The 20,295-nt window shown below is 59.5% G+C and overlaps 1 protein-coding gene across 5 annotated transcripts in view; it reads right to left on the bottom strand.

The window, feature by feature from the left end:
• The window catches only part of EPB41L1 (erythrocyte membrane protein band 4.1 like 1), a 63,828-nt gene that overhangs the window by 4,315 nt on the left and 39,218 nt on the right, over positions 1-20,295 (bottom strand). The window contains exons 10-22 of one of the 5 annotated variants that reach the window (XM_058814999.1): positions 20,034-20,186; positions 19,254-19,351; positions 18,930-19,105; positions 18,046-18,194; positions 17,496-17,531; positions 15,502-15,693; positions 14,239-14,337; positions 5,033-5,431; positions 3,621-3,689; positions 3,126-3,212; positions 2,876-2,938; positions 1,860-1,955; positions 536-616 (exon numbers count right to left, since the gene is read on the bottom strand). In XM_058814999.1, the coding sequence (XP_058670982.1) occupies positions 536-616; positions 1,860-1,955; positions 2,876-2,938; positions 3,126-3,212; positions 3,621-3,689; positions 5,033-5,431; positions 14,239-14,337; positions 15,502-15,693; positions 17,496-17,531; positions 18,046-18,194; positions 18,930-19,105; positions 19,254-19,351; positions 20,034-20,186 (1,698 nt within the window). Of the gene's footprint in view, positions 1-535; positions 617-1,859; positions 1,956-2,875; positions 2,939-3,125; positions 3,213-3,596; positions 3,690-5,032; positions 5,432-14,238; positions 14,338-15,501; positions 15,694-17,495; positions 17,532-18,045; positions 18,195-18,929; positions 19,106-19,253; positions 19,352-20,033; positions 20,187-20,295 lie in introns of all 5 variants that reach the window. The other 4 variants (XM_058814998.1, XM_058815001.1, XM_058815000.1 and 1 more) reach the window with 4 other exon arrangements.

The following is a 20,295-nucleotide window of genomic DNA, read 5'->3' on the forward strand; positions in this document are numbered from 1 at the left end:
ATTATTATAATTCTAAAAATTATTTCAGAGCCTTTTAATTACTTTATCTCTTTATTTCTTTTTCTTAAGTAATGAATCCCTGTGAGGCCACAGGGAAGTGACCTTGTGGACCTAAAGACTTGTGTCAGTCTTTGTGATTTCATCCCAAAAGTATGTCACTTTTGTCCTCTGACACTGAGGCACTGTCACCTGGAGGCTCAATCTGTAGTGAGATAGTGCTGGAAGAGAGAGGTGACCTGGGTCACTTTGGAGTATTTCAACAGAGAAAGGACACGTAGATATGTGTTTATGACTGTAAGAAAGTGATGCCATCACTCTGTTCTGTTCTGGGATGTGGCCTTTGCCATGGCTTCATGGTGGCAGATGGCCCGAGGGTCACTGCACCTGTGGGAACCCGCCCTGCTAGACAGGTCTGGGCCCACGGCAGTCAGGTTTTGGCCAAAAGCAGTAAACAGGTTCAGGCAGAAGCAGAAACATGCAGTGCTGCATCCAGGGACAGCCAGAAGTGGGCAAAGGCAGAGCATCCTGCTCCTACCTGGTCCTGGTCCACATCTTCATCTCCCGTGATGATGATGCGCTTCTCTATCCGGGTCTCGGAGAACCCTCCTTTCACAGTCTGCGTGAGGAGAGGAGAGCTCTCAGCCCTGCCCCAGCAGCCAGCCCCAGGCAGGGGAGGGAACTCTGCCACAGGAGCAGGAACAGCACCAGCATCTCCTCAGAAGTGCCCTGTAATCCAGCAGAACTCCCACTGCCCCTGGCTCAGGGAGAAGGAAGGCACAGAGCAGCCCCAGGGGAAGGAGAGGGGCTGGGGCAGGTGCCAAACACCCTCCTGCTGCTCAGCTCCTTCACAGAGCTGCTGCTGTCCTTATAGAACCACAGAATCACTGAGGCTGGCAAAGCTCTCTGAGATCACCCAGCCCAACTGTTTCCTAACACTGCCAAAGCCACCACTGACCATGTCCCCACGTGGCACAGCTACACATCTTTGAAACCCCTCCAGAGATGGGACTCCACCACTGTCACAGACATCTTTTATGAAAAATCGTTTCCTTAGGATTTTTTCCTCCTGAGAAGCTGAGAGGCCTCAGGAACAAAATGTAAACAATGGTTATCTGCAGCTGTGGAATGCAACAAGTAGATCTGTGATTGGTCTCATGTGGTTGTTTCTAATTAATGGCCAATCACAGCCCAGCTGACTCAGACTCTTTGTCCCAGACACAAGCCTTTGTTATCATTCCTTCTTTTTCTATTCTTAGCTAGCCTTCTGATGAAATCCTTTCTTCTATTCTTTTAGTACAGTTTTAATGTAATATATATCATAAAATAATAAATCAAGCCTTCTGAAACATGGAGTCAGATCCTCAACTCTCCTCTCATCCTAAGACCCCTGTGAACACTGTCACACACCATTGCCCTGGGCAGCCTGTGCCAGTGCCTGACCACCCTTTCTGTGAGGAAATTTTTCCTTTTATCCAATCTAAACCTCCCCTGGTACAACTTGAGGCCATTTCCTCCCATCCTGTGCCTTGCTCCCTGGAAGAAAAGTGTGTATTTAATCTGGGGATGCAACAGCCATGCGTGAGACCCTCTGCTGCAGCCTTGTCTCCTTCACTTCCCACCCCTGGCCTGTCCCTGGCTGAATGCTCACCCCTGGCTGTGCCTGCCTGCTGTGGTCACACCTGGCTGGATGGCACAGGCAGCACCCAGGGCACACAGCACTCTGTGGGATTGCCATGGGACAGCACTCAGCTCTTGGCTTGCTGGAAGGAGAGGGGCCCTTTCTGCTGTACCTGGCACAACATAAATCCACCCATCCCCTAATTCCAGTGGCCTTCAGGAAGCCCTGGAGCTGCTCTCACCTTGGTAACGTGGGTGGTGGTGGAGGTGGAGAGTGTTTCTGCAGTGGCACTGAATATGCTGGTGAGCACCTCCTTGCCAGCAGAGCCGCCCGAGATCTGTGGGACATGAACAGGGGACACCATGGTCAGGGGACATCCTGGAGCGTGCTCAGGGGACATCCCAGAGCCTTCTGCTCCTGGGGAGCTCAGCCCAGCCCCAGCCAGCCAGGACCTCCCTCTGGGATGTACCCCCTCAGCCCAGCAGGGAGGGGAGAGCACAGCAAGGGAAAAAGGCAATGAGCTGTGCTTCCAACTGCACCAAGAGCTTTGGGGGACCAGGGAGAGGTTTCCACAGGTATCCAGGCCCACAGCAGCTGCAGAGGGCAGAGGGTATCATGGCTGCTTTTGGCTTTTCTCTATCCACCCTCAGGGCCACTCTAGCACAGAGTTCTCAGGCTGCCTCTGTCTCTGTCCATCCCACTTTGCAAGCCAAAGGGAAGGCTGGGAAGGATGCACTGGTACCTCAGCCCCAGGGCTGCTCTCCCTGCAGCACAAAGGATGAGCCTGGGGCAGCACCTGGTGTTTGGCCAGGCTGCACTCCATCAAAACGAAGGGGTGGAGTAAGAAATCCCTTTCCAGAGGAAGGGCTGTGTTGGGCAGGATGGTTGGTGGCCACCACCTCCACTGGGAGTCAGGAGACTTTGTGGGTGGCCTTGGGTGACCCCACAGGACACACAGAGCTAAATGTATCTCAGCCCAATGCAGCAGGGACTGGGGTGTTTTTGGGAATTATCCTCCACAGGCAGATGCTCAAGGTATGGATCTGGCATAGGAAGAACCCCACAGCTTGGGGCCTCCTGACTTCTTGCTCCAATCTTCTGAGCATCCTTCTTCCCTTCCCAGTACCAACCTATCAGCTGGGTGCCAGTCCTGGGAACACAGCATAGGGCCCAGTGGGACCAATCCCACCCACTTCCAGCCCCACAGGGTTGCCTTTCCCAGCTTGGCCTTGCTGGTGGCACCAGGTCCCCCCTCACCGGTGACAGGGAGCGAAGGTCTGTGGTGGGAGCGGCCCCTTTGCCAGCCTTGGTGCCGTGATCCTGTAAGAAGAGCAGATGGCACGTTGGCTCATGTTGGCATGGGGCAAACATGGCAGGTGCCACTCTCCAAAGACACCCCCAGTGGGGCAGGGTCTCCCCAGCACAGCTGACCCCGGTCACTCCCACAGGAGCAGAGGGACCGCAGGGGACAGTGGCTGCCCCTCCCTCGAGGGCCAGCCCCGCTTACTGAGGTCACCAGCGCTGTCTCTGTGGTGCCAGCCTGGCCAGTGCTGGTGGTGGTGCTGTCCCTGCTGCCCGGGGTGCCTCCGTCCACCTGCCAGGGCAAAGGAAACCAGGTGAGCCTGGAGGTGCCACCAGGGAGTGGGTGACACTTGCAGGGACAATGTGGCCATATCCTGCTGCCAGAGGAAGCCAGGGAGGGCAGTGAAGCTACAGCCAGCTGGTGGCTGTCACCCACTAGGGATGTTCAGGTGTGCCAGCACTGCCCAGCAGCATGGCAGGTGGGGCCAGGGACACTCAGACAATACCCCTTTAGCTTGTGTTTTTGGAGGACTTCACCACGCCAAGGGTGAGCAGAGGCCCCCAACCACCCCACAAAGCCACTGCCCTCCCAGAGCTGCTGCCAGGGACAGGCTTTGGTGGGCTGAGGCTTTGGGGAGCCTCAGGGCTCAGGCTCTCTGGGGAGCCACCGTGTCACCTGGGCCGTGTCTGTGGCGCTGACCCGATGGGGAGCGGAGCCTTCTGCTTCGGGCTTCTTCACAGTCACAGCGTCTGCCTTGGGGGCTGAGGGCTGCAGGAGGAACAGCAGAGAGTCAGCAGAGCCTGGGGCACGATGCCAACAGTCCTGAGTGCTCTGTCCATGGCACAATGCTGGAAAGAGACAACCTTTAAGGTCCCTTCCAGCCCAGCCACTTGAATTCTGTGCTCCTTGTGCAGCAGCCCCTGCCAAAGCATCCCTGCCCTGCTCCTTCGCAGGTGCCACACACACAATGGCACACAATGTTCTATGAGTGTCACACTGAGTCCTGCCTGGGCAAACTGCAGGGCTGGGATGCTGCCCTGGGCAGACAGGCACCACCCACAGTGCCCTGTGACCCACACACCCCAAATCAGCCCTGCTGCTCTGTCCCTGGGATTTTTTGGATAGATTTATAGACACCATGGATAAAGACAAACTACTCTTCAAAAGCCAAGTGAGAGCCACCAAACCAGTTTCATGCCTATGCTGCAGTCATTTTGTGATCTGTACCAGCTCCTGGTGGCTCTGGGTACACCTGGGGTGTCAGAACCTGGGGGGAATGGACACAGGCTGGCAGCACTGCCCTGCTGCAGGAAACTGGAGCTGCCAAGGGCTCCTGCATGGGAGATGCTTCACCAGTGCTCAGAATTCCTGAGCCAACAGCCCTGGAGTGGATCCCCCACAGCTAGCCACAGCTACAAACCAGGGTTTCCAGGCTGGCTCAGAGACAGCTCCCTCTAATTCTGTAGCTCCTTCCTGGCTTTAGGTCTGGACTAACCTCGGCAGCTCTGGCCAGCACTGGGGACTTACCTGCAGGGCTGGAGGCTGCCCTAGGTGGGAGGGCCAGAGATGGCCCTGCCCAGCACAGAGACAAGGCCACACAGATGCTGTTCCATCCCCATGAGTGCACTCAGCCCCACACACATGCACATGCAATTTTGTTAGCCCTGCTATGACCCTTCCCAGCACAGAGTGACCCTCCATGAGCTCCAGGACGGTTCCACGAGGCCAATCCCCCCCAGCCCCAGCATGACCAGAGGGGTTAGTGGGCAGCACATGGCTCTGCACTACACAGACTGGTCACTGGATTCATGCAGGACACGAGGACAGCTCCCATGGTTAGTGCCACGTGCCCTCCCTGTGGCGCACATGCTGCTGTGGGCTGTGCTGGGGCAGCCACACGCAGGGACACAGGTGACAGTGACTTCTCCTGGTTAGCAGATGCACCAAGCACGCGACAGAGCCATGCAACACAGACACAGCGTGCACCAGGCAGGAACGAGGGGTGGCAGCCAGCATGCTCCCCAAAACCAGCCGGGAGCACAACGCAGGCACGAGGGACACGGAGGCACGACGGCACCGGGCCGGTCTCAGTGAATGGTGTCCCTGTGTACCTCTGCCTGGGAGACATCTGGGCTGGGCTGGGAGACCTTATCCCGGCCTTTGACATCCTCTTCCAGTCCGGGAACTACTTTGTCAGTGTGCTGCAAGGAAACCAGGCCTTCATCTTCTGTTTCACTCTTGTCCTTATCCAGCTCGGGCAGGCTGCGGGAGATGTCCTCGAAGGCCGTGCCGTGGAAGTCCCCGATGACGGTGAAGTCCACCTCTGCCTCCAGGCTGGAGGTTGAGCTGACGGTGATGCTGGAGCACTTGCGCTCGATGGCCAGGTGGTTGTCCTTCAGGAACACCGAGTCCTTCTCCTGGTCGGGCTCCTCGTCGCCGGTGTCGCTCTCGGGGGCCCTGTGCCGGGGCGGTTTCACCCTCTCCTCGGGGCCCTCCCTTGCCCCCGCTCTCTGAGGGAGACACAATCGTGGAGAGAGAGACGGGGCCGTGAGCACCGCGGGGCAGCACCGGCGGGACACGGCAGCAGCACGAGGAGGAGGAGGAGGAGGAGGAGGAAGACTGCAGCAAACATCACAGAGTAGAGTCAAACACAACTCAAGCATGGAGACCGAAACCTTTCTGACAGCAGTGGCTTTGCTGCGGGAGAGAAGGCGACTCCATTGGATTGTGCCAAAAGTTTGTTGGCAATGAATCATCTCAAAAAGGCTCGGTCAGACAAAAAACAAGCTCGGCCAGCTTGGAGGCACTTCAGTGCACCAGTGGAAGCAGATGGATGCAAAACAATGGGTCTGACAGGAGACATTCAGAAAGAGCTCAGACGAAGGGCTATCGGATGTCAGTGACTCAAAAAAAACAAACAAGGGAAAGAAAGAGAGAAGAGTTTGAAAGGAAAGGGCCCATCGGCCAGGCACGGTGAGGGAGAAGCAAAGGAAGGTGCCAATTCCACTGAGGAGGAATGAGCCAATTCCACTGAGCATCCTGTGAAGCATCACCCTGGGGGGAGGTCCAGCCCAACAGCTGCCCCGGGGTGAGTCTGCCCCACTGACACCACCTGCCCCTCCAGAGGCCTCAGGTGAGTCTCAGGGTGACCTGGTCAGTGTAATTGACAGCACGGCCAGAGCCAAGGGATGACCTCCCTCCATCCACTCTTCTCCAGACACAGACATACCTCTCAACTCTGCCATCGGAGGGGACATGTCCCATTGCCACGCTTTGCCATGAAGCCATGGGAAATCTACACCCAGTTGTCCCTTAGGAACAGCTCTAAGCTCATCGATGCCAGAGGAAACCCCACCTCCTGGCCTCTGCTCCAGGTGTTACAGCCAGGGCCATCCCCCACGGGCTGGGCCTGCTGGCACACCCCTCCCTCGGCACTGTGGGAGGTTGAGAGGTATGGACAAAACACAGGGTGTCCAGCAGCACCGGGGAACATGCTGCAGACACGTGTGGGGGTGTGTCTGACCAATACATACAGAGAGCCCTGCAAGGGGAGCGGAGGGGCAGCACAGCCCTGGCCGCGGGGCGAGCGCTCACACTGCCGGGAGAAGCACTTATCAAAACAGCACTGAGACCTGCGAGACCACTGGAACAGCAGCCTTTACATTCTCTTCTTTCAGGCTGGATTTTACTGATGGGTCACATAAATCCTTCTCTTCCCCACTTGGTTGCTGAGATTTGCTCTGGATTAGAGAAAAGGGTTAGTCGGAAGGAAATGAACTCTGCAGGAGCTGCTCAGGCGCTCACGAGAGCGAGGGAAGCTGCTCCATCAGCCAGCCACCAGCTTGCTGAAGGCAGGAAGGGTGGCAGCTAAGCAAGAAGGGGTAATCAACCAACGTAGGAAATGCAGGGGTGAAGCTGGAAGCGTGGGCCGCGTGTCCGTGACAGTCCCAGCTGCTCCAGCCACCCCCCGGCGCCCTGTCCTGCTCCCGGCCACGGAGCTCGGGTGCCCCTCCTGGGTTCAGCATTCTCCAGGGAGCCAAAATGTTGGGGGGCGCAAAACAAAAGCTGATGAACCGACTGGGCAGCGGCTGCGCATGCAGCCAGTGAAGCCTGACCACACACACAGACAGAGAGGACAGGGATGCAAAGCGCCTGCTGCCAGTCAATGGAGTGTGAGGAGCCACTGGACACGGGCAGAGCCACAGAACATGCGCACGAATGGCCCGTCCGGACGGCTCAGTGCGGTTACCACGGCCTCGGCCAGGGTGAGCTCACAGCCAGAGTCGGGCGAGGCCAGCTCGGCACTGTCTTCTTCGTGCTCGGGCTCGGCAGAGACTCCTTCCTTCAGGGACTGAGGCTGGGAGGTGCCTCCTGAACCAGCCCCTTGCCCGAGGGCCAAGGAGCCCACGCTGGACACAGGTCCCACTGCAGAGGGTGAGGCGAGGCCGGTGCTCCAAGGCAGATCCTGTGCCACATTTGCCTTCCCCGTGGCTGTCACCAATGTCTCAGCTTCAGGCACGTGCTCCTGTCCCTCTTGGCCCGCCCTTCGCTCCGCTTCACCTTGCTCAAACATCTTGATCTTGGAGGCCACGGAAGTTTCCCTGTAGCTCTTGCTGTCCTCCGGGCTTCCTGGGGCCAGGGCAGCATCCCTGTGCTCCTGGGCCACAGCTCCTGCCAGCCCAGCCATGCACACCGACAGCCCAGGCCCTGCTGGATGTGTCTCACCACCTGACTGCCCTGTCCTGCCTTCATTCACCACGGCAGAGAGCTGGGATGCCTCGCCTCCTTGGCACAATCCTGCTGCAGGGGACTGGAAGGGAAAGACATCAGCAGCTGCTTTAGGGACAGAGTCATCCTGTGGTGGCTGCCCCGGAGCCAGGTCACTGTCCCTGGTGCTTTCTGGGACTCTCCAGCTCCCACTCTGCAGATCTTGTCCAACACTGAACTCTGAGTCCTGCTGTGGCTCTTGTGCTTTGGGATCTGCACTGGGGAGGGGCAAGTCCCTCAGGATTGTCTCAGTCTGCTGTTCTGCTTCTTCTCCCTCGGGGGGCACCTCAGCCATGCCAAGGCTTTTGTCACGGGACAGTTCTTCCATCCCAGAGCCTTCATCTCTGGTTGGCTTCCCTGACCCTGAGCCCTGGAAGAGCTCTTTGATCATGGGCTTCTCTCCCTGCACTGGCTCTTCAGTGGCAGGCACGTTGTTGTTCTGCGCTGTGTCCATGTCCTGGGCCACCTCGCTGGTGGCCAGGTCTCTGACCTGGACTGACTCTGCTGCAGGGTCTGTGTTTTGGGGTGGTTCTCTTGTAACAGGACTTTTCACCTCACGGGGTTTCCATGAGGCAAATCCCACATTTTGGGATTGCTCTTCAGCTTCAGGATTAGTGCCCATGGGCAATGCCACCTCCTTAGAGGGACTCCCACACTCGGGCATGGCCACCTCTCTGGCAGGGCTGGTGCCCAGGGACAGGTCTGTGCCCGGAGGCTCCGTACCTGGAGATGGCTCCGTACCTGCAGATGGCTCCACAGGGACTGGCCTGGGTTTCTGGGGAAGGGGTGGAGGGACAGGAGCACTGGGTTTGTCCCTCTCCAGCCCCGTGGCGTGAGTGTGGCCCTGCCAAGACCCAGCTGATGATGGTGGTGACTTGGGCTCTATCTCTTCCATCTGAAGAACCACTCTGGTACTTTCCTCCCTATCACTGTCTGCTCCAACCCTTCCCGAGAGCCCCTCCAGTGCTGGGCAGATGTCTGGGGACTGTTCTGGGCTCCCTCTGTGCTCCTCAGCCCTGGGGCCATCCCCTGCCAGGCCACATGGCTTCAAGCCTCCCACTGAGCTCTGCAGCTCCATCTCCTCTGGTCCCACCTCCTGGGAACACAGCAGGGCTTCACTTTCCATGGATGCTCCTCCAGGCACCCCAGCACCAGGTGCTTTCTCTGGCTGCAGGGACAGCTCTTCCCACCCTGAGAGGGGATGTCCCTCCAGGCCAGTCCCATCACAGCTCATCCCAGGTGGCTCTGGTGCTCCAGTGGGTTTTTCAGACACTGTCCTGTGTTGGTGACTTGCTGAGGAGGGGGCTTGGAACCCTTCTGCCACAGGTGTGACATGCTCGGATCCCTCCCTGGATGTGTTTACTGGGGCTTCTGGTCTCTCCTCCAAGCCAAGGCACCCACCAGTGTCCAAGACCAGGTGTGCTTTACTGTCCTTCTCCTCCCCCTCTGGATCTCCTAAGTAGATGATCCTCTGGGTTGCAGAAGTCTCTGAGCTGTCGTCACCAGCCTTCACTTTAATTTTCAGGACCTCTGGGGCTGTGGCTGCCACTCTGGCCTCTTGCTTCCTGAAGGCTGCAGAAGCACGGTCCTTGGAGAGCACCTCACCTTCTCCCTGGGGAGGCTCTGGCTCCAAAATCTTGGTCCTTTGCCTCTCTTCAGGCTGCTGACAGGGCTTGGGCAGCCCTGGCTCCCTGGTGGCTGCGCCTCTGCCCGGCTCTTGGGGCTCCCCCTCTGCATTCTCGGCGGGTGGATGTGCCTCCCCTGGGCTGGACTCACCCCTGCTTTCCTTCTCATAGAGCTCATCCTCCCACACAGACTCAAAATCCTCGGGACTAGCAATCATTTTGGCTCTCTTCCTCGTCTCCAAGGCTGCAGCTGCCGGCTCTTCCTGGCCTGCCCCATCCTTGGCTTTCCCTACCGTCACCACCACTTTGGTCAGGCTGCCACTCGTGCTCCCCTCCGAGGTCCCTGCACGTGCTTCTTCTGTCTTGGCTCTCAGAGTTTTCCTCAGAGCTACAGCTTCCAGCCTAGGGGCTTCTCTCTCTATAAATACCCAGTGCTCCGAGCCCTGCATTGCAATTGGAGCAAGAAGAGTTAAACGCATCAGACACCCGGCCCCGAATGCTGCTGGCATGACTGGCACAGCTGCTCAGCCTGGCACAGGGCTGCCTACATCATCATCACCATCATCACTGTCATTATTATTATTATTATTATTATTACTATTACTATTGTTCTTATCAAGGCCAGAGTTGAGGCTCTGCACAGAGCCCAGCCGCTCATTGATGGGGAGAGGGGCTGGAAATAAGGGGCTGATGCCACACTGGGGATCAAGCCAGTGTCCTCTCTAGGGACAGTGCTCTGCTCTGGGTGGTGGCCCCCTGACACACCTGCAATACCTGGGGCTCTGCTGGTGGCACAGAGTGGGAGTGGAGCTCCCAGCACACACGAGAACACCACCAGGGTCTCTCTGGAGGCAGGGGAACACAGCTGGCTGCCCCCTTGTTTGTAGCTGGCTCTGGCAACTCCCAGGGGTGAGATTTCATTGGAAGCAAGGCCCTGGGTTCTGGGTAGCTTCACTCTCAGTGTCATCCATGTGCCCTAAGAATTTGTCAGAGTGCCAAGAGCACAAGCAGGGAAAGAAACCACTGCAAGCCATCAGCAAGGCCCTGTCCCTTTCCTACCAGCTGCTGCAGCTCAGATTCCCCAAAAGGCCATCCCTCCTTTCCAGCTCACCAGGGACATCTCCTCAGAACCCAGCCATGCTGAAAACAAGTGTTCAGCAAGTGTCACCTGAGAAAGGCTCCCTGGGAAGTGTAAAAGATCACAGGTTCAGCAGCAGGACTGAGCAAAGGCCATGGAGCATCCTGCAGCAGGGCCACAGCGGGAATGTCACCGTGCTGCTGGCAGGGGACACCAGGTCACTGCTGCCAGGGACACCTTGTACATCCATGTTCTCATCCTGCACGTCAGCTGAAGGCCTCATGAGGGCACAGAACAAAGCACTGCTAGAACCCAGCCACTTTTGGAACAGCAGGTAGGAAATAACTCATGGGAAGAGAGTTTCAGGAGAACATCTGCACCATGGGGCAGCTCAGCCACCCCTGGCAGCACATGAGGAGGGCAGTGCTGGGGCTCCCCTGGGGCTGGCACTGCCCATGGCACAGCCTGCAGCAGGGGCAGGGATGGCCCTCGAGGGCACCAGGATGCACTCCAGGCCCAGGGAGGGGCTGCCTGGCCGTGCCCCCTCCAGCCAGGAACAGCTGGAAATGTGAGCCTTGCCCCATGCAGGGCACTGGGGGAATGTTTGGAGCAGTTGCACCAAAATGCAAACCTAGTGACTGATACTGAAGAAAGGGAAAGAGGGGCAGAGGGGAGCAGAGCCAGAGAGAGGAAGGGAAGATAATATTAGAGAGAAAGAAAGGAGGAAAAACAGTTACTAGCGGAAGAGCTCCCACAAGGAAATGAGAAGTCAGTGAAAGCCCCCAGCAGAAGAATGCCATTCCCAGCTGCTCCTTTCTCTGCCAGGTGTCAAAGGAAGCAGAGCTCCCTCGGCACAGTGCTGCAGGCCCTGCCCTTGCCCTCACTGCAGCCCCCCACCTGCCCCTGCCCCAGGCTCTGCCAAGATTCCCTCTGCCCCCAGAAACCCCCAGGAGCCTGCAGGGAAGCACCTGGGGGCTGTGCTGTGATGCAGCCCATGGGCACCCCAGGAGCACACCCCACCCCTGAGGGCAGGAAAGTACCAACTCCTGCAGTGCCAGGGCATCCACAGTGATGGGCAGCAAGGCAGCCTCCTCCTCTGGTGCCAGAGGGATCCTTGGCAAGGACTCTGCCCTGGCCAGGCAGCCCCAGTGAGCAGCAGGGGCTGCAGGAAACCTGATCCCCAGCCCCCTCCAGCAGGAGCCTCTCCCACAGCCCCTTCCCCTGCACCAGCTGCTCTCCAGCTCCCTTCCTCCACTCCTGCCTCCAGGGCAGCTTTTGTTCCTTCCCAGTCCATGGCACTGGGAACAGAGCCCACCAGTGCCTGCCCCGGGGCTGTTCCCAGCTGGGTGTGACCCATGGCAGCACCATCCCCCCTGCCTGGGAGCTCCCTGGGCTGCTCTGCTGCTCTCTGGCCCTCAGTCCCTGTGCTGCTGTGTGACCCTCAGTCCCGGCGCTCTCTCTGTCCCTCAGTCCCTGTGCTGCTCTCTCTGTCCCTCAGTCCCTGTGCTGCTCTCTCTGCCCCTCAGTCCCTGTGCTCTCTCTGTCGCTCAGTCCCTGTGCTCTCTCTACCCCTCAGTCCCTGTGCTCTCTTTGCCCCTCAGTCCCTGTGCTGCTCTCTCTGTCCCTCAGTCCCTGTGCTGCTCTCTCTGTCCCTCTGCACTCCCTGCTGTCCAGCAGCCACGCTCAGTCAGGACACCGCTCACTTTCCTGAGGGTGCAGCAGCTTCTCTCCTGCTCCTGCCCTGCTGTCCCACTGCTGGAAGCATTTCAGCCAGGACAAGGATGGGCAGCTTGTGGGCACCTGTACAAACCTCCTCAGCAAAGCCCTCTCATCCCTCTTCTCTGGCTTCAAACCAGAGTCCTTCAGAGGAGATCTTCCCAGAGCAAAGGGGATGATTTTCTTCAGGCTCCTCTTCTGAACTAAGGCCCAAGATAAATGTAGATCAAAAAGTCTGAACCCTGGAACATCTTCATCCATGACAGGACCTCTTCACCAGTCAGGAAAACCCCAAAGTTTCAGATTTATTCCCAAACCAGCTTCTTCCCTCTCCTCAGGCTCTTGAGATGGGCACAGCCCAAGGGGCATCCAGTTCCTCCTTGGTGTGGTGTACACTCTGCTTGGAGGGCTCTGGCCACAGCCCACAGCTCAGGGCAGCCCTTTTGTGTCCAGAGCCTGAGGGCTCTGGGGGATGCTTGGGGCAAATCCCTGGACCCTGGGGCACATCCCCCAGGGAAGCAGGAGCTCGTGAGGAGCTGTCAGTGGGCTGGGGGATGGAGCCACAGCAAAGCTGCCTCTGAAGGGCTGATGTTGGGAAGGCTCTGTCCAGAGACCAGTCCTGACCTCCCAAGGGATAAGGGACTTTCACATTCCTGCCCTCCCTCCCTCCCCATGCACCTGCTCTAGGGACAGGAGCAACTGGGAAGGGCATTCCCACTGTGGCCTTCAGCACAAGAGACAGAAAGGAAAGAGGAGAGCAGGGAGTAGAGACAGCCTCCGCTCCTGCCAAGGGGGGCCACAGCCTTGGAGAGGCACATGGGGGCTTTTCCCCTGAGCATCCTTCAGTGCCCCTGCTGCCCTTCTCTGCTCTGAGGGAGACCCAGCTCACCTGAGAGGAAAGCACAGCCTCAGGCAAGGATAATGAGGGAATCAGATGTTGGGACAAAACGGGGCTGGAGAGGCTCCTGGCACTGCCCAGTCCAGTGTTCCTGCCCTCCAGCAGGAGTGGGGCCAGAGGGCTGAAGTGACAGACCACCCAACCCCATGGGCACCAGGGGACGTCCTGGCAGCGATGAGAGCTCCAGGCTCTGCAGATGTGCTGTCCTTGTGCCATCACCCCCTTGGGGCCATGACTCTCTCAGGGAGACCTCAGGCTCTGGCCTGTGGGGACACATGGGGACATGTCAGGGCTGTCTCAGTCACAGATGCCTGTAGAGAAACCACTGGTGAGGCACCTCAGCACCTGCACCCCAGCTCAGGCTGGGCACACCGAGGGCAAGACTGACTCAGGAGATGTGTGTGTGCACCTCACACCTGCTGTTTCTGTCCTCCAGCTCCCAAATCCTGGAATGGGGAGGGTGCCAGCATGGACCAGGAGATGCTGCTGCTCTGTTGAAGGTGCCATATCCTTGCTGAAGCCCAGGCTGTGCCCCAGCCCTCCCTGACCCCCATCCTGCCTCCTGGGGATTGCTTCAGCCAGCCCAGGTTCAGGCTCCTGCCCATGCTAGTGACTCTGCATGGTCTAAGGGACATCCACATCGAGCAAGAGTGTGCCCAGCCTGTCCCCCACCCCTCTGCCTCCCCTGGGGTGCTCAGGCAGGACAAGTGTCCCAGCATTGCACATCCCTGGGGCCAACCATGCCAGAACCAAGGCTCAAACCCCAGGCTGCTTTTGCTCAGTGAAGGCACCACTCCTGGCTGTCCCCTAAACCCACACACAGGTGGTGCTGGGAGGTCACAGCCCTCACACTGATGGAGCATGATGTGCACAGGCATGGCTCCAAGGGTGCCCTTTGTCAGGGTGCCTGGGCCTAGGGAACCCCAGCTGCAGCCAGGACAGCCCGAGGCTGCTGGAGCAGCCACCCAGGTGTCCAGGCCATCAGGTCACCCCTGCCTTGGGACCCTCAGTACTGAGCTCCAGCACTGGGAACTCTCTCCAGGAACACAGAGCCCTGCAGGAACAGCCAGGGGAGAGGTCCCACCAACAGCCCTGTCCTGGGAGGGTCCTGCCTATCACCAGAGAGGGCACCCAGCCATGGGCAGCTCTGCGCAGAGGGCACAAGACCCCTTGGCAGGCTGGGGACCCCCATGGTGGGAGTGAGAGGTGGGGAAGAAAGGGGATGGTGACAACCTCAGGAGAGGAGACAAGGCTTTTCTGTGTGAAAGACTCCATGCTTAGGGAAGCTCCATGCTCAGATGCAAAATCCTCTAAGGTGTCCTCTTCCATCGTCTGTGCCAGCACGGAAACCCCAGCACCCACAGGGAGAGAGAGAGGGAGACAGAGACAGAGAGACAGAGACAAAGAGAGAGAGAGAGAGAGAGAGAGAGAGAGAGAGAGAGAGAAAGGGAGAATTTGAGAAGGAATGAAGGAACAAAGGGTGAGCAGGTGGGTGAGCTGATGGATGAATGGATGGAAGGATGGATAGATAGATGGACAGAGGTCACAGCTGTGCCAGCTCTAGATGCTCCAATCACATCTCTGCACCTGATATATTCCATGGTAAAAGCAATGTGGGGGAAAGCCCCCCTTCCTCTGAGCACTGTGAGGGGCCACAGCCCCCCCTGCAGCCCCCATCTCCAGGCAGTGCTGGGGCCCACTGGGAACACAGGCACATCCCAAACTCCCCACAGAGCCCATGGCCTCTCCATGACAGGGGCAGCCAGGGCAGAGCAGCCCCACGGGTGGCACCCACCCTCCTGGAGCCATGTCCCCTGCTGCGGGCACAGCACACACCGAGGGACAGCAGGCAGGGAAGGTCCCTGGCAGGGACAGGGCATCCAGGCTGGCAGGGGGACACTCCTGTCACATGCTGCCTGCACTGAGCCCAGCAGGGACCCAGGCCACAGAGCTGTGCCACATCCACACCCCTCCAGCACGGGGGCTCTGTCCTGGCACCCCACTCCAGCACTCTCCTGTTGCCCCCCTGGTCCCAGTGCAAAGCCAGTGTGCACAATGCCCAGAAGGGAGGATGTGGCTGTGGGATCCAGCACGGCACCACCCATCTTCCACCTCCTCCCACCACCCAGGTTCCACTGCTGAGAGCACCACAGGGCACCCCTGCACAGGAGCCTGGTCCTGCCCTGCTGGGGACAGCCCTGGGCAGGAGCTGCACTGGCCCTGCCCCACAGGCTGCTCCTGAGAAGAGCAAGCAAAACCCCACCCCATGGGCCACCAGAGCCACAGCCCACCTCTCTGGTAGCCCCCAAACTCCTCCAGACAAGGGCTGCTCAGTCTCCTGCAGTGCCCAGGGAGACCCCTCCACCAGCAGTAAAAATGGTTCAAAAACATAGAAACAACATCCCTGTCCCCAGCATGCACAGGGCAGCACAGGAGCTGAAGGACTGCTCCCCAACAGATCCTGATCCTCTCTGGAAGAGAAGCAGCAGAACAAACCTCAGTGGCCTTTTCAGGGGTTCCCTTTGGTGTTTCATCCTCGTGCTTGGGTGAGGAAGAGGCTGGTGAGGAAGGCAGCCTCCTGTCCCGGTCCCTGTGAACCAGTTTGCTGTTGGGCTCCTTCAGGGTCCGCTTCAGCTCATTGATGCTGGCTTGGTGCTTCAGCAAAACGTCCTCTGGCTTGTCTAAAAACTTGGGAAGGAGAGAGGAAAAGGGAGATGGTTAAAGCAGCAGCCCAGTCCAAAGGGATGAGCACGGGCACTGGGAGGGCTGGTGTCACACTGGGCTGGAATTGAGGGGCTCAGGAGCCAAATGAGGAGCAGAATGGAGCACCATGGTCTGCAGGTCCCACTGTAGGACAGGGAGCAGCTCCTTCACTGCAGGCAGCAGCAGAATGTGGGTAGCAGGTGAAGGGCACAGCATGGTCTGGTGGCATCTCCAGGGCTCTGTGTCCTCCTGGCTGGGGACATGCTAAAGCTTCCTGGAGGGGAGAGCTGCCTCTCCTTTGGGACCAGCAAGGAATGGGGCCCTGCTGGAAACACCAGCAGCCTCTGCTGTTGGCTGGTGCCAGGCACAAGGGAGCCCAGGCTCTCTCACAAAGGAACTTCCAGCAGAGCTCCCCCAGAGCAGGCTCTGACAAAGGGCTGGAGGTCCAGGGCTGGGCCGGGATGTCCAGCATGGATCCAAGACTGGATCCCTGTGGATCAGCCCAGGGTGGGGTGAGTCTGATCTGCTGTGGAGAGAGGACAGCTCAGAGTGCTCAGGGAGAAGAGAGGGGTCAGTGTCAGGGCACGGCGTCGCGGTGCCCCCTCATCCTGCCACAGAGGTGGGCAAACCAGGAGGAACCCGGCTTCTGCCTCCAACCCAAACCCAAAGCTCTCCTCAGGTTCAAAAGGAGGCCCCCAAACACCTCCCCAGCACCTTCTGGGCAACACAGCAGAGACCCATGAGAGTCCCAGCAAAAGCCCCACTGAATTTTCCAGACCAGAGGGCTCAGCAGCGCTCAGGAAAGTCCCGGCCTGGCCCCGCATGCCCGAGCTGAGGGGGGCTCAGGTGTGCTCACCTCTGGGCTGGGCGTAGCACATGCACATGCAGGGGGCAAGCGATGAGGCGGGCAGGGTCGGGGCAGTGCCCACCCCGCTGGGGCTGCACAGGGAGCCTGGGCGGGGTGGGGGCAGTGCCCACCCCGCTGGGGCTGCACAGGGAGCCTGGGCGGGGTCGGAGCAGTGCCCACCCTGCTGGGGCTGCACAGGGAGCCTGGGCGTGCCGCCGGCGGTGCCAACCCCATCCCCTGGCAGTGCTTGCTCCCATTGGCAGCTCCAGCTGGGATCTCTGCTCACAGAGGGGATCCCCCGGGGAGCACCCCTGGATTTGAGGCCAGGATGAATCGTTCCTGACGGGGCCATCACAGGCACAATTTGTGCAGGGAGGGTTCAGCCTCCTTCTCTGCTCAGGCCCCCTCAGGGTGGGCAGGCACAGGGCTGGTGTGAGTGCTGGCCCCCCAGGCAGCTGAGAGCCTCTTGGCCCCTGTGGGGTGGGATGGCAGCCACAGTGCTTGGGGAGCCCCAGCCCAGCTCTCCGGGGGCTGCAGGAGAGCTGGGCAGGGGGTTGAGGCACTTTGGGTCAGGCAGGAGCAGAGCGTGGGTCGGGTGCCAGCAGGAGGATGGGACCAGCTCCACAGGAGAGGAGACACAAGGTGAGGACATGGCAGGGTCAGGAACACGAGCAGAAGCCAAGTCATCCCAACGGGCCAGGGCCTCTCCTGCCCTTGGGAGGGCTCTTGCTCACAGGCACGATCAGGACCACCTTACTTAGTGGGATAGAAGATGCCACAGCTGATGCCCAGCTGTCTGTTCCTCGGGCTCCTCCAGCACCCAACCCCCGGCCCGGTGCATCTTGTATTCCAGTAAATAGGGGGACAGACGGACTTGTTTTGGGAAGGATGGACAATATGATGCACCAATGAGGACTAAGATACTCCAGAGAGAGAATACCTCCTGCTTGTGCCTGGGGGTTGTTTCGTGCTCCGGCTGGCAGCAAAGAGAGGGTTAAAAGTAACCAGCAGGGTCAGTTGAGGGCACTTGTCACAAACACCACAGTTAAGTAGACAGGCTGGTAGGGACCCCCCTCCCCTCCCAGCATGGGGCTGAAATGGGCTGGGACAGCACAGGGACCAGGGTAGGAGGGGCTGGGCTGTGCTAGGCAGTAGTGGGCACTGATGTGCTCAGCCTGTCCCCATCCCTGTCCCAGAACCTGGCTGCTCCCAGGTCCAGCCCTGCCTGGAGATGAACCTTGAGACCACCTGGAGGGCTCTGGGGAATCCAAGTTAATCTGAACCCCTGTGACAGCTCCACTTCCACTGGTGGGGCCAAGAGTCACATCCCCAGGGCCCCACCAGCCTGGGGCACAGGTGACACCCACAGGGCTGCAGGGACCCTGCCCTGAGGTGACCCTTCCTGCCTGCAGCCCAGCCCTGCTGCCTGTGCCCAGGCCCTGCCTGCCTACCCCTCCACCCCCACCCTCTTTTGCCCACCTCGGCTGTACCTTCAGCTCCTTGATCTTTGTCGGGGTGGTCACCTCCTCATCCTCCGTCTCAGAGCGTCTCCTGCTGCCAAACTCACCGTCCTCATCCTGCTTCTCCCCCTCAGGCCCGGCATCGTGGTTCTCGCTGACAGAGGCTGGGCGAGAGAACTCTGCCCATGGGGAACAGACAGGTCACTGCAGCCCTGCCACCCTGCTCCTGTCCCGGCCCCCTGCTCCTGCCCCTGCCAGCTCTGCCAGCTGAGTCACTGCAGCCCTGCCACCCTGCTCCTGTCCCTGCTCCCTGCCCCTGCTCCCTGCCCTGCCACCCTGCTCCTGTCCCTGCTCCCTGCCCCTCCAGCTGGGTCACTGCAGCCCTGCCACCCTGCTCCTGCCCCAGCCCCAGCCCTGCCACCCTGCCCCTGCTTCTGCCCCTGCCCTGCCACCCTGCTCCTGCCCCTGCCCTGCCACCCTGCTCCTGTCCCAGCCCTGCCACCCTGCTCCTGCCCCAGCCCCCTGCCCTGCCACCCTGCTCCTGCCCCTGCCCTGCCACCCTGCTCCTGCCCCTGCCCCAGCCCTGCCACCCTTCTCCTGCCCCAGCCCTGCCACCCTGCTCCTGCCCCAGCCCCCTGCCCTGCCAGCTCACACCTGGGGCAGGTGGTTCCAGGGGTCCCAGGTCACAGGGGAGGGGGTGATGTGTCCCTGAGCTGCCCGACCCCAGCCCTGCCACGTCCCCCTGTTCATGCAGTCTGAGCTACCCCTAGGGGTGGGGACAGCCCCTGTGCCACGGGGATGAGGCTGGGGACAGCCTCCAGAAGGAAGCCCGACGGTGCTGTGAGCCAGCCCAGCGAGGCCGGGCAGCGTCCCCTGTTGGTGCCAGAGGCGCAGTGTCCCCGTGTGCCCTGTACCTCCGTCCAGGCTGCGGGACATGGTGTAGCGTTTGCTGGAGGAGCGCTCGAAGAAGGGCGCGGGCCGGTCGATGAGGGCGCTGGCCTGGCGCGTCTGCGCCTGCGTGCGCCCGCTGTACCGAAACTTGGAGCCCATCACCAGGAAACCCTTGGGGGGTGGCTCTGGGGACACCAGCCTGGGGGTCACAGGGGTGGGACGGTGTCAGCGAGCCCCAGTCAGGCCCCCGGGCACTGCTCCCCCACGTGTACCCACTGCAGCAGAAGCAGGAATGTGTCTGCCTCCGGGAAAAGAGGCCTGGAGAAGGCTGAGGGAAGGTGCCTCACCTGAAGAAGGTGTGATGCTCTATGCAGACCTTCCAGAGCCTCTTGGCTGAGCGGTGGTTGGGCAGCTTGAAGCCAATGGTGCTCTCAAACTGTTCGTACTAGGGGGAGACAGAGAGAGGCTGTTACAGACACATCCTGCCCCAGGGGACATGCCAGGACCTTGCCAAGGTCCTCAGGTTCCCCTGGCAGGAGCGGTGACCATGCAAAAGACCCTCAAAAATCTTCTTCAAATTCATGCTGGGATGGTCCATGCCCAGCAGAGTGATAGCCCCCACATCTCTGGGCTAAGCACTCTCCTCAGCTGTAAACAGCTTTTCGGTGCAAGAGAAATTCCCTCAAGAAACAAAAAGCTTTTACAGCTGTTTTGATCTGAGGGCATCACTCCCAGGTGTGCTGTCCTTGCCCTCCAGCCTGCTGGAACACATAGGCAGAAATGCATTTTCCCACCATAAATGAGTGGAAATAAAGTCTGAAAATGAATGAAAAAACCTTGTGAAGATGTGACAAAAATGGCCCTTAACCCCCATTCCTGGGCAAGCTCCCTGTACCAGCAGGGTCATGATGTCTGTCAGCAATGGGATCCTGGGGTCCCTCAGCTGTTGAAGTCACAAGACAACATGAAAGAAAATCCATGCCACAGGAAATGTGCTCTCTTGGCCAGTATGGTCACAAATGTGGCATCCTTGGAGCAGAGGCCAGAGCCAGGTGAGGAAATCCTCACCATCAGCTCCAATCCCTCAGGACAGGTACCCAGGGGCTGCACCAGCACCTGACACCCACCTCCCCCGGGCGGATCTTGATGTAGAAGTTGCTCCTCTTGTAGGAAATCTTGAGGATCTTGGGCCAGGCGAAGCGGTTGATGCGCAGCCGGTCCCTGTAGATGAGGAGGCCGTTGGCACAGACGCCCAGCATGATGTCGATGCCCTCTGAGTCCTGCAGGAGACAAGGGGACAGGAGGGGACAGGTCAGCAGCTTGGCAAGAGCCAGCCTGGCCAGCAGGGCCACATCCCTCCTGCAGAGTGCTGCGGGGGCCTGGCTGGCA

Source organism: Ammospiza caudacuta, chromosome 15 (genome assembly GCF_027887145.1).
Source record: "Ammospiza caudacuta isolate bAmmCau1 chromosome 15, bAmmCau1.pri, whole genome shotgun sequence".
Lineage (NCBI taxonomy): Eukaryota > Metazoa > Chordata > Aves > Passeriformes > Passerellidae > Ammospiza > Ammospiza caudacuta.